General features: G+C 37.6%; 1 protein-coding gene across 2 annotated transcripts in view; it reads left to right on the top strand.

Moving 5' to 3' along the window:
• STAU2 (staufen double-stranded RNA binding protein 2) overlaps positions 1–13052 on the top strand; it is a 285467-nt gene that overhangs the window by 151237 nt on the left and 121178 nt on the right. The window contains exon 11 of one of the 2 annotated variants that reach the window (XM_068983312.1): positions 8175–8288. The exons of the other annotated variant lie outside the window; for it this stretch is intronic. Within the exon in view, the coding sequence (XP_068839413.1) occupies positions 8175–8288 (114 nt within the window). The remainder of the gene's footprint in view (positions 1–8174; positions 8289–13052) is intronic. 2 annotated transcript variants of the gene reach the window in all.

Below are 13052 nucleotides of genomic sequence, written 5' to 3'. Positions count from 1 at the left end.
TAACTGATGCCATAAAAGTAGGTAAGACTGACCAAGAAAAGTGGGCAAAGACCTCAGAGATACTCCCGATGAATACTAACAGTTTAAGGGACTGGTTCATTCATTAAGTCAGCTGAAGTCTATTGAGCACCTGCTGGGAACTGGATGCACTTTTTGGCACTAAGGATATAGTGTAAATGACAGTCAAGTGTCCTGTCCTCATGGAGCCGACATCAGGATGGGATTGATGGGAGTGGGATGTGGAATATGGCCGGGGCGAAGGGAACAGGACAGTGGAAGGGTACACAGTCACATCTGGACACAAGATCAATTCAAATGATTAGTCTCCTAAGGTAATAATTAATTGGAAATTAATTGGGAGATTAATTATGATTATTTATGAGAGGAATTGAGCAATGACATTGTTGCCAGCTGTTGTATCAGTGTATCAAATAACTATACCTTTTAATTGTTTAGTCGATTGCATTGAGGTATAATTTACACACAATAAATAACACCCATTTTAGTTATATAGATTGATGAGTTTTGAAAAAATGAATGCCACTGTATAACTACAACCACAGTCAAGATGGGAATATTTCTATTACTGTGCAAAATTCCCTGTTGCCTCTTTGTAGCCTGTTTTTCTCACCTCTCTGTGGCTTGGTGGCAACCAGGCTATCCTTAGGTTAGTATTGCCTAAAATTTCATAAAAATGGAATCAGACAGCGTGAACAGACAGTTTTGTTTCCTGCTTCTTTCACTCTTGTAATGTTTTTGAGATTGCTCATGTTGTGCATAGCAGCCTTTGTTCCTTTGTGTTGCTAAGAACTAGTTCATTGCAGGCACCTATACCACAAACTATCAGTTTATCTGTCGGTGGACATTTGCGTTGTTTTCAGCTTGAGGCTAATATGAATAAAGCTGTTTGCGACTATTCATGTACAAGGTTTTGTGCAGGGTTTCCAGTTCTCTTGAAAAGAGTACCTCAGAGTGAAATTCCTGGGTCACGTGGTAAGTGTCCTTCCAAGCTGACGAGAAACTGTCAGGTTCTCCTTCAGTGTGCTGTGTCATATCGCGTGGGCTTCTCTAGTGGCTCAGTGGTAAAGAACCCACCTGCAAGTGCAGAAGAGGTGCTTCAGTCCCTGGGTCAGGAAGATCTCCTCGAGGAGGAGATGGCAACCCACCCCGTATTCTTGCCTGGGAAATTCTGTGGACTGAGGAGCCTGGAGAGCTACAGTCCATGGGGTTGCAAAAGAGTCGGACACAGCTTAGAGATTTAACAAGAAAAGCAACAACAAATCGTGTCACCTTCCTCCCAGAACTGTATGAGGGTTTCATACATTGATATGAGTCTTATTCTATGAAGGATACAGTGCTGTCTCATTGATATTTTGGTTTGTGTTTTCCTGATGACCCATAATATGCACTTCTTTTCTTGTGCTTGTTGGCCAGTTTTCTATCTTTGTGAAATGTCCACATTTTTTTCTTAGTTTCTGGTACTGATTTTTTAAAATTATTGTGTCATCAGAGTTTTCTTTATATATTCTAGATACAGATCGTTTCTGTTGCAGATACTATCTCCCTGCTTGTGACTTGTCTTTTCAGTTTCTTAATGGCATCTTTTAAAAAGTGGGAAAGTTTTCAATTTTGATGAAGTTCAATTTTTTTCCATAAATTATATCTTTTTTTGTCCTATCTAAGGAATTTTTGACTACCCCAAGGTTGCAAAGATTTTCTGTGATTTTTTTCCAAATACTTTATGATTTATGCTTTTGTGTTTAATGCTGATATTCATTTAATTGTTTGTGTATGGTATGGGTGAGAGTTGAAGTCTGTTTTTCCCACAGGATAACAAGTTGTTTCTGTACCATATATGTAATGTGTTGTTTTACTCTAGCTGCTCTTAAGAGAGCTCTTCATTTTTGGTTTCACCAGTTTGGCTGTGCTATGTCTAGGGTTGTTTTTAATCCTGCTTGGGATTCATTTAGCTATTTAGATTACCGTAATGTTTCTCATTAGTTTTGAAAGATTTGGGGCTAGTTTCTGTTTTTTCCTTTCCAAAAAAATTTTTTGCCCTTTTCTTTGTCTTTTCCTTTCGGGACTCCAGTTATGTATATGTTGAGCCTTTTGATATTGTCCTGGAGGTCTTTGAGACTCTTCACAGTTTTTCACTGTCTTTGGATTGTGTAACTTCGGTTGGTTTATTTTCAGATTTACTGGTTCTTTTCTCTGTCCTCTCCAATTTGCTGTTGAGCCCATATAACAAATTTTTCACTTCAGTTATTCTTTTTGGAACTGGGGCTTGATCTCTGGATTGGGAAGATCCCCTGGAGGAGCGCACAGCAACACACTGCAGTAGACTTGCCTAGACAACCCCATGGATAGAGAAGGAGCCTGGCAGGCTACAGTTCATAGGGTCGCAGAGTCAGACACGACTGAGTGACTAAGCACAGCACATTGTATCTGTTTGATCTAGCATTTCTTTTTGATAATTTTTTAATTGGTGATGCTATCTACCATCTCATCCTCTGCCACCCCTTTCTCCTTTTGCCTTAAAACTTTCCCAGCATCAGGGTATACAGAGTGCCTATATAACTTATTTTCCTTTGACCTTGGAGAAAGTTTTCCTTGTTGAGAAGTTATTTCTTTGCAAAGCCTGTAGATTTTCCTGTAGCAGGTTTTACATATGTAAATGGGTGTGTGTGAGTGCATCAAAGCCTGGAGTACAAACTATAGAAGAGAGGAACTTCTTTTCTAGTAGATGTGTACTTGACTGTTAAAAATTATGTAGTGTTTTGTTTTGATGGAAGTGAAAGTGAAGTTGCTGAGTCGCTGAGTCGTGTCCGACTCTTTGCAACCCCATGGACTGTAACCTACCAGGCTACTCCGGCCATGGGATTTTCCAGGCAAGAATACTGGAGTGGGTTGCCATTTCCTTCTCCAGGGGATCTTCCCCACCCAGGGTTTGAAACCGGGTCACCCGAATTGTAGGCAGACGCTTTACTGTCTGAGCCACCAGGGATGTAAAACTAAAATAATTCTGTGTGTGTATGTATAATTTACATATTAATTGGCTGCCTCTTTAGACCTTCACATAGTCAATGAAGCAGAAAAGGAGTGAACAGAGATTTAGGATCTGTGTCATATACAAACTCACCACTTAAAGTAAGAATGCAATTATCTGTCTTAATAATACTGGGAACACATCTGTTGTTGCATTTGTTAAGACAGTTTTTTTGTGTGACTTTATACTAGAAATAAATCTGTACATCACTGCTGGATTTTGTATACCAAATAAAGCTGTGTAATTTTCAAATCTTTTCCTAAGCATAGAATTTCCAAAGGAGAGAAAAGATAATTACAAGTTGAGGCTCAGTCTGTATAATGTGATTTCATTCATTCACTTATCCCTTTAGAGGCATTAATGTGTCAAGCATATTGTATGCAGAGTAAAATAGATTACTCATCCAGCTAAAACACTGGTACGTGACTGAGCATGTTAAATATATGTTTACATTTTAGTTATAAAGGACTTGACTTTAGTTATGAAAAGTATTGAGGAAATAATTATACATCATGTCGTATTTTAATTTTTAACATTATTATGGTATGTGTTATTCTAATAATATCTATTATTTATTTTAATGATAACTGTGAGCTAGGCATCATTCTAAGTACTTTTCCTGGGGGAACTTCTTTTATTTATCACTTATAAATTTGTTAGTTATAAACAGATAACAGTGTGGATTTGTATTACTACCTGGGAAAGTGAAAGTATTTGTTGCTCAGTCATGTCCAGCTCTTTGTGACCTCATGGACTGTAGCCCCCCAGGTTCCTCTCTTCTGTTCATGAGATTTCTCAGGCAAGAATACTGGAGTCGGTTTCCATTTCCTTCTCTAAGGGATCTTCCCGACCTTGGGATCAAACCTGCGTCTTCTGCAGTGGCAGCTTTCTTTAATATTGGGCCACCTGAGAAGCAACCCCCCCCTCAAAAAAAAAAAAGAAAAGGTGTAGTTAAGAAATGTTTATTGCCAATTAACTCCACATATTTATCAAGGAGTATTGTTTTATGCTTTGCCAAGAATATGCTGATTTTCATGTTAATAAAGATTTAGATCTTTTGTACAGCTAGTGTGCAGACTGCAAGAATCAAGCATGTTTTGAGTATTCTAAGATCTAGTACTAAATTGCCACCCTTGGGCTCTTGGCTGCCTTCACCCCTGTTTGGAGGTAATAGCTACAATGTGATCTCTGCCTGCTGCTGTGGAGTAAACTCATGAATGGGAGGTGTGCTCATCAAGCATGTTTTCTTGACACAGTGATGATGTTAATTATCAGACGTCAATGTACAGACCTTTGTCTTAAGGATCTACTGAGCAGCTTTCTTTAAATATGGACCTTTTCTACACTTTCTTCATTTTTGTCCCACAGCAGGTGACCATTAAAAATATGTAACAAACAAGCGGTTAACCATTTCCCTGATGAGATTAGTAACATAGTAGTCCGACATTAGGGAATTTCTCAATCTCTGCAAGTAACAATTTGATTCAACTTTTTTTAGAGGTAGGGTGTATAGAATTAAAATTTTTCATTTTAATGGTCCCTCATGTTTTCAGAAGGGCATGAAAAAATTCACATATCTAGCTTTTTATGTAAGTTATTTTATAGCTTATAGTATTTTCCCTTATTTCATTTTTTTTAAGGAATGAGGATATTATTCAAATCAAATCAAGATTTGCCATTTAAACATACCACAAATTGAGCTTTGAATTCTTATTTCTTAAGTTATATGAGTTATCAGTCTCAGATACAAATCACTTCTTTCAAGAAGAAGAAATCTCTAGACTGGCAGAAATTGTTAACAGAATGCACAATTATAGCATCTCATCTGGGTTTATGTGATTACAAATCAAACTAGGAAACTTATTTTAACATAAAAATTATTATAGATTTGCAGATTTCAAAGGAAGCTGCATTATTTAATTTGCACATATTGGAATTTCTGACCCATTATTTTTAGTGGAATATTTTTTGTAAGCCCAAGAGAAAGAAACAAAATGTCAATTTGCTGTGGTCAATGGTGTTATAAATCCAGAACTAGTGCTACAACAGTGTAAGAATCAAGATGAGTTGTGTACATTTCAGAATACAAAAGACAGCAAAATGATATGATTCATAAACAGTAAATCTTAAGCATAGGAGATGGCTTCTGTAGTTTTCTAAAATTATCTTTATTCATTTCTCTTTGATCAAAATCAAGATCTATGACACTGGAATATTATCATTGTACATTGGAAATTTTAGGGCCACATTTGTAGAAACAACTGTTTTGTTGTAGCAGAAATATTTCACCCATCAATCCTGAAGATTTGTACATTGTAGAATGCAGTGGGATATTATTACCCTAATTATTTTAGAGTTCTAAGATTCCTGGTTTCGCTAATGCTTTGAATCATCGGAAGCATTTTTAGAGTTAGAAAGATGAATTTTAAAATGTCATTCATACATTATTCTCCTTTAGAAATTCACAGTTTTATGAACTCTAATGTTTCTATGTCCAGGAAGAGAATAAATAACTGAAGAGCCATATCCAATCTGTTTTATTAGTGATTAATTACATAAAATATGATTCTTTCTTAAGGCCTTTTGTCTGTATATTGTAACTTTTTATTTAATTTGAAATCGTGTCCTCAAGCAGTAGTTTCCTATATATATATATTTTTTTTTACATATTTTTATCTGTTTGGAGGGAGCAGTCTCAGTACAGTGAGGGTATAAACATGGAATGATTTTATTTCTCCAGCCACCGCTTTTCCCCATGATCGGTCATATCTCTCATTCGTGTTTCTTTTTATATTTGGAAAATCCCATGGTTTTCTGGTCACCTTTAGTTTCGAAAAATTTTGTGCAGTTCACTGTAAAACTACAAGCTCATGTTCCCCACCCCCCGCCCCCGCTCCCCCACTGCCAGCCGTCTGTGTTGGCTCAAGACACATAGGGGAGGAAGGTATACGGTGATTTCTTCTTGTCTTCGTCATACTCCAGCACCTTTGAATATTTGTGGTTGTTGGACTTGGGGACTTGATCTGCTTCTGAGACATGTTCCTCCACATTCTACCTGTTTCAGGCCTAGTCACTCCTCTGATGGTAGCCCTGCAGAATGAGGAGGCTAACACTTAGGAGGCTAACATCTAGTTTCATCCATTACTGATTCCATGTAGATGATGTTTACTTTTTTTTTCCTTTGTTGAAGTATAGTTGCTGTGAATATTATGTAAGTTGCAGGTGTGCAATATGGTGATTCACAATTTCTAAAAGTGATACTCCATCTATAGTTATTGTAAAATGCTACATGATTTTCCCAGTTCCGTCCGTCCCTGAAGGGCAGCTATGTTTTCTTTGGACTTTACCAGTGGTCCATGCCCCTAACCTTGTTCTTGGTAGATGTCACTTTGCTTGGCCTGAGTATCCCTTTGGCTTCTGCTGAGACTCTTTTTCATTTAGTCCTACATGTATTGTTCTGCCAATATTCAATGTCTGTAGGATGTCTTAATATTTTACAGGATATTGCAGGCTCATGGTGAATTAGAAAGAAAGTTAAATCTTTCAGTTCTAGTATCCAAGCCACTGATGGAAATGAAGTTTGAAATATATTTTTTGACTGGAATTGTCTTGTGTTCTTTTTGTCCTTCCTAATTTTCATTTCTCTAGAAGAAAAAATAAAGCTGCAGTAAGTTGGCTGACCTATGAGCATGTTCACTATCAATTTGGGTATTTGGGAGAGTGTCTTGTCTTTCATATAGTCTTTCAATTGATGTCAAAAGGTGATTATATTTCATTTTAAAAAGCATGTTTTATGATAGCACTATATCAGACATAATATTTTAACTATACCATAAATGGTTGTGAGCTGTAGCTATTATAGTGTCGCCATTGATTGACTTTTGCCTAAACCTGTTATGTGGTAAGTTTCATTCGCCCCCCCACCCTCTCATATTTCACTGCTGCATAGTAAACAACAGGCCCACATTCTTGAACTCATACACTGAGTGAACTTTTAATTTGCTCAGGAGGTACAGTGAATTCAAACTGTCATCAAATCCTTTTCCCCAAAGTTAATTTGGAAAAAATATTTTTATAACAAAATCTTTAAAGTGCTTTGGAAACAAAGCTTTGTATGTTGACTTGATTTGAACCCTAAGCTACTTTTTATAGATTCCAGGAAGTTTCCCTGCCTTAAGGGACACTAATGGCGAATCTTAACCTTACTGGTTTAAAAATGTTATTAAACCATTAGATGAGGATTTATATCATCATTTTCTGTCAGATCCATATTATACCTGTGTGTGTGTATATATATATATGTATGTTTATTTATCACAAAACCAAAACTATTTTTACTTTATTAGCTTAGAATTAAACACTGCTTGATAGAACTTTTTTAAAAGTAGATAAATGGAAGGATGGAAATTTTTCCATTGGGCAGATGGACTAATATTCCCCTGCTCCCACCCCTCATACCTTACCTCTGATAGAGTGTCTTACACATGGTTTTAATAATGGTTGGTTGTATTCAACTAAAAGAAAAATAATATTATAGTAATGTTATTTTGGTCTGTACATTATAAGTCATTTCAGTTTAATTCATTTTGATTGTAATGTCAAAATTCCAGACAGAACATGGTATACTGAGATACATACATACATATATATATATGTATATGTGTGTGTGTATGTATAACATTGGTTTTATAGAGACTATAATGTAGAAATAGAAGAATGTCAGACCAATCAAGTGGCAGATGAGGAAAATTCAGGTTGACAAAATTTTATTGGATTCAAATGAACTTGACTTATGCTGACCCTAGAGTCCTTTATGCATTATGAAAAGTTGGACAAAACAGATGAGTGTAGCATTTAGTTGTGAATTTTTCTTCTGGCTGTACTAATGTAGAGCACTCTGCAAAGCATTTCCTAGTACTCTTTTAAAGAATATTAATATAAAATATTAATTAAAATTAATAAAGTCTCCATAGATCTTCGAGTCCCAATAAGGTTTTAAATACTTGAATTGTGTTCTGCATAAGTTATGTGAATTTCTTCTTGAAAGCTAGAACCTTTGCAAAGGACCAGTTGCATCTGGCTCCCTCTTACTGGTGGCGTTCAGCAGCTTGCGTGTGTTCTGTTATAGGTGCACTACTGTGATAGACAGAGTGGCAAAGAGCATGTGACCTGTCTGACATTAGCCCCTGTGCAGATGACCTTCCATGCTATTGGAAGCTCCATTGAAGCCAGCCATGACCAGGTATAATGTGCCACTACCATTTTGCTGTGCTATGGCCCAGCTAAAACATCCCAGACCATCAAAGTGGAAGCTATGTGCACACATACAGCTTTGCTTACCCTAATATATCAGCCACTAGGGCCACTTACTAGACTTTTGAGAAATCAAAATTCTGTGTGTGTGTGTGTATGTGTTGGTAACCTGGTATCTATCTTAGGAGATGTAGATTATTTTAGACTTCTGGTTTGTGATGCATTATTAAATATAGAATTCTCTTATAAGGAAGAAGTAATGGCCCTATGTTATTTTTATTTTTAATAATTACATATGGAAAGAAGGGTCAGCAACACAATATAGATAACACTGGAATCTCACTATGATAAACTCACTAAGATACATATGACTTAGTTCTGTTGAAGAGAGTTTCATGTTACAGAATATAAAATAACTGAGTAAACTTAACAACCATCCGTTTATTCTCATAGCTTGGGATATTATTAAAATGATGTTCCAGTGTTGTTTTTACCTTTAAAAGTTTTAGTTCTGAAATAAAGCTAAAAATCTGAGAAGTGTATTTTCTGAAAAGACAAATGCCTTTGATTGTTTAGACAGCAGCTTGAGAATGCATCCTGTTTATAATACAAATTTTCAATTAAAATAATCATGAGATTAGACTAAACTAATGATCTAGGTCATAGAATTTCTAGTTTGGAGTCAAAATAAATAGACATATAGAGCTTACTGTATGACTAACCAGCTGTGCTTTTTAAATTAACCATTTTCATGCAGAACATTCATAACACACTTTCATATCCTTTTCTCCGTAAATTTCAGAATTTCTAATAGTCTTGCCTTACTCTTCTTTTCTAAGTAGTATCCTTGCATGAAAAGAATAAAAGAGCATAATAGTGTTATCTTCTCAAATACATGGTTTATTGTCTAGCCCAAACAAGACCTAAGAAAAACATTCCTAAGGGCATACCTTTCTAGTTCATGATGTCCCTGACATTATGGATTTCCAGTCATCATTTGCTTGGTGACAAGGCATTGTTGTGTTTTGGAAGGAGCAATAATCGAATTATAACTAATCTGAGTGTTAGTTACTAACCACAGCATACATAAGCTGCTACAGCCACCTGGGTGAATACTGTCGTCTCTTTGGGACTCTGTTTCCAGGGATGCTAAGTGAGGGAGTTGAGTTAGTTGAGTTGCAAGATTCATTCTAGTGCTGCCATTTTACAGTGCTCTAAGTAGTCTTTGTGGTCTTGGTTGAATGAGCCCAGCCAGTTATTAACAGATAATAGCATGCCAGTCTGGGAAGCAGCTTAGAGGTCTCTCCAGTTGCTTCTCAGGGCTCAGCACTGATGTTAGCTCCAGCTGCAGAAGAGACTGCAGCAGGGCTCAGAGGCACAGGGTCTGACCTAGAAAATGGAATGTTTTGTATTTTCCTGTATAAAACTGTAGCTGAGCTATATGTTGGGTGCCACAGAGGCAAGGTATGAATGGTAGACATGGTTCCTGCTCTTATGGAGCACACACTCCACTTCTTTCACCCCTCTGAATAATTTGCAAGAAGTCTATCTGCTGCTTATCCAACTCTATATATTCACTCATGCCAAAAAAACAAAGGGCAACAGCAGCATGAGATATCCATCCTGCAAAGGTCTCTCCTTAGGCAAAGCAAATAAATAAAAGCATTCTCAGAAACCCGCACACTTGAGAAGAGCAGCTTACTGTTAGTAGAGGTAGCTTGAGTATTGGACTGGGAATGGAGACCAGAATCAAACCCAACATTGCTGTGAACTAGCTGTGGGACCTTGTCTCTTCACCTCTGGAATTTGGCTTCCTCAAGAGTCAAATAATGAGGCTGGTTCAGGCTTGTACCAAGTCCATATATGTGGATATATATACCAAGTGGCAGGGCTACAGTTAGCCCATAAGGCATTTTTACAAATTAGAAAAAAAAAAAAGAGAGAGACACCTCTGACTTGAAAAGCATGCAATAGAAAATTGTCATAATAGACGAATCCACAGAAACTACAGTGCAAATGCCCTCCTGATCATGATGTGTCATGCACAGCCTGCGCAACTATACACAGTGGTCTTATTCTACATTTATCTGGAATGTTAGTTACTCAGTGGTAAGTAAATAAAGAGATTTTTATACTAAAGGAAATACAACTACATTACAAGTGACAAATTTACATGAAATTTTAAGATGGAAAAAAAAAGAGATTTCTAGGAGATACGTCAAATGGATGGGCAGATAGACAGATGCATAAATGGAGCCGTGACTAGAATGACCATCCTGTGTATCAAGCACTCTGCTTTGGTGGCCTCAGAGGTGCAAAGTTGGGGGTGGGGTGTGATCAGTGCCCCTGCCTTGTGCTCAGGTAATTGGGCTCCTAGAGGAGAGCAGACACCGAGTAAACCTCTGCTCCACGTCTTCTGGCTTTTCTACATTGTGTTGCCATTTCCTCATACCGAGGGTCTGTCTGAGCAAAAGTTACTCCCCTCACCGTACCAAAAGCGTAGGCTCCAACTCATCAGGTGAAAAGATGGGCCACTGAATGCTTTTTCACCTATTTTGTTCTGTGTGTTGTATTTTTTTTTTTTTTTTGGTAAATACTAGACAACAGGAAAGTACTTTAAAGCAAGAAAAATTACTAGTATTTAATAAGTGTTTTCTATTCTTAATTCATCTGAACCACTGCAGTTGAACAAGAGAATAAGTATTTGGAAAAAAAAAAAGTGTATGTAAAATTTGGCAGCAGTCCTTCCTAGGAAACTCAGATTGTTCTTATGTATATAGAAGATGAGGGTGAGAAATGGGAGACGTCTCCAGCCTTGACCCTTTACAGCTCGCCTCCTCCTCCTTCTTTTGTGGGTGTTGGAGCTCCAAGTATTTGTTTTAGATTGACACTGCCGGCATCATCAAGTATCTTAATACAGACTTCGCTCACTGTGATACCTCATTTTTAAAAATTAAGTTCTATGGTAGTCTAGTTGATTTATAATGTTGTATTAGTTTCCACTGTGCAGAAAAATGAATCATTTATACATATATCTGCTCTTAGATTCTATTCCCACATAGGTTATTACAAAATACTGAGTAGAGTTTACAGCTTGTCTCCTTAATAAAAATAAATGTAACTCTAGAAACCCAGTAAAGTGGAGACTGAATGTGTGGTATACCAGTGCATTCCCCTCTCTGTACCAAGAGTAACAGGATGGGGGACAGTAAGTGAAATTCTCTATCAAGGTCAATATAGATATGGAAAATAGTCGGGGAAGAGATTCAGTATCTATATGCTAGTGATATCCAATTGTACCGAACTCTTAATTCTCCCTTTCCCCCATCACAAACCTGCTCTTCCCTCTTGTTATCTTCTATCTCCTTTCACTTCTATCCATCCTGGTAAGTGACCACCTACCTTGTTGCTCAGGCCACGCCCCTTGAAGCATCCTTGCCTCCTCTCTCCCCTTCACGTGCTACATCCAGTCCTAACTTGTCTTCCTCTAAATTACATCTCCAATCCGAACACTTTTCACCACCTCCAGCGTTACCATTCTAGTTTAAGTCATTAGCATTTTTAACCCAGACCACTACATAAGTCTCTCAACTGGCTGACCAAAATTATTTTTAAGATATTCAGATCATATTGCTCAGCTGCTCGAAAACTTCCATTGGCTTCTCATCGCACCTGTTGTAAACCCAAAACTTTGGTTATGGCCTCCCAAGTTCCTGCGTGATGTGGCCCCACTGCCTCTCCAGTTTCAAATCCTGCCACTCTCCTTTTCACTCTGTCCCAGTCTCACTGGCCTTGTGGCCAGTTGCATCATAATAGATGAAAGAAACTAGACTCAAAAGGCTACGTTCTATAGATGTGATATATGTGATGTTCTGGAAAAGGCAAAACTATAGAGATAGAAAATACATTGATTGTTGCAGAGGATGGCGAGGGGTTGGCCATATATCTTAATGGAGTTTTGGGGGGTGATTGAGATGTGCTGTATCTTGATTGTAGTGATAGAAACACGACTGTGTACATTTGTCAAATCCACAGGACTGTGCACTCAAAGGGGTAAATTTTACTATATGCAGATTACACCTCAATAAACCTAACTTTAAAAAACCTCAGACTCATTATTTTATCAGTTACTCATGTGGTATTGATCCCAGGGAAACGTGGAAGGATGTCATCCCCTTTCCTCTGTTCTTTGAGTGTTGGGTCCACCTTGGGAACGTGCTGTGTTTAATAGCTTGGGTTAGAGCTCCTCTGAATACCAGTGGTTGATTAAGGCCTCCTAGAATAATTATTAGTCTGAAAACTGGTCTTAGCCTGCCCCTATCTGACTTTAGGGAAAGGGTCTGTAGGCCAGTGTTTCCCACTTGGGGACTCTGAATTCTCATTCAGGGCGGAATCTGCCTGATGGTCCCCACCTGTTTGAGTGAGAATGTTCTACATGTGTTTGCCTTATTCACTGTAAGAAATGTGATATTATACATTCACATTAGTTCAGAATGTTTAATTGTCCAGAATATAAATATAGTTTAAATTTATAGGTGTTGAGTTTTGTTTTAGAAACATTTATTAACAACTGTGTTGGAATCCTGCACTAGATACTGGAGCATCCAAAGATAAACTGCTTTAACAGTCCTTATAATAAGCTGCTGCTGCTGCTGCTGCTGCTGCTTCAGTCGTGTCCGACTCTGTATGACCCCAGAGATGGCAGCCCACCAGGCTCCCCTGTCCCTGGGATTCTCCAGGCAAGAACACTGGA

This window comes from Capricornis sumatraensis, chromosome 11 (genome assembly GCF_032405125.1).
Source record: "Capricornis sumatraensis isolate serow.1 chromosome 11, serow.2, whole genome shotgun sequence".
Taxonomy (NCBI): domain Eukaryota; kingdom Metazoa; phylum Chordata; class Mammalia; order Artiodactyla; family Bovidae; genus Capricornis; species Capricornis sumatraensis.
Note: the sequence above shows the minus strand (reverse complement) of the source record. Positions and strands in the feature narration are given on the sequence as shown.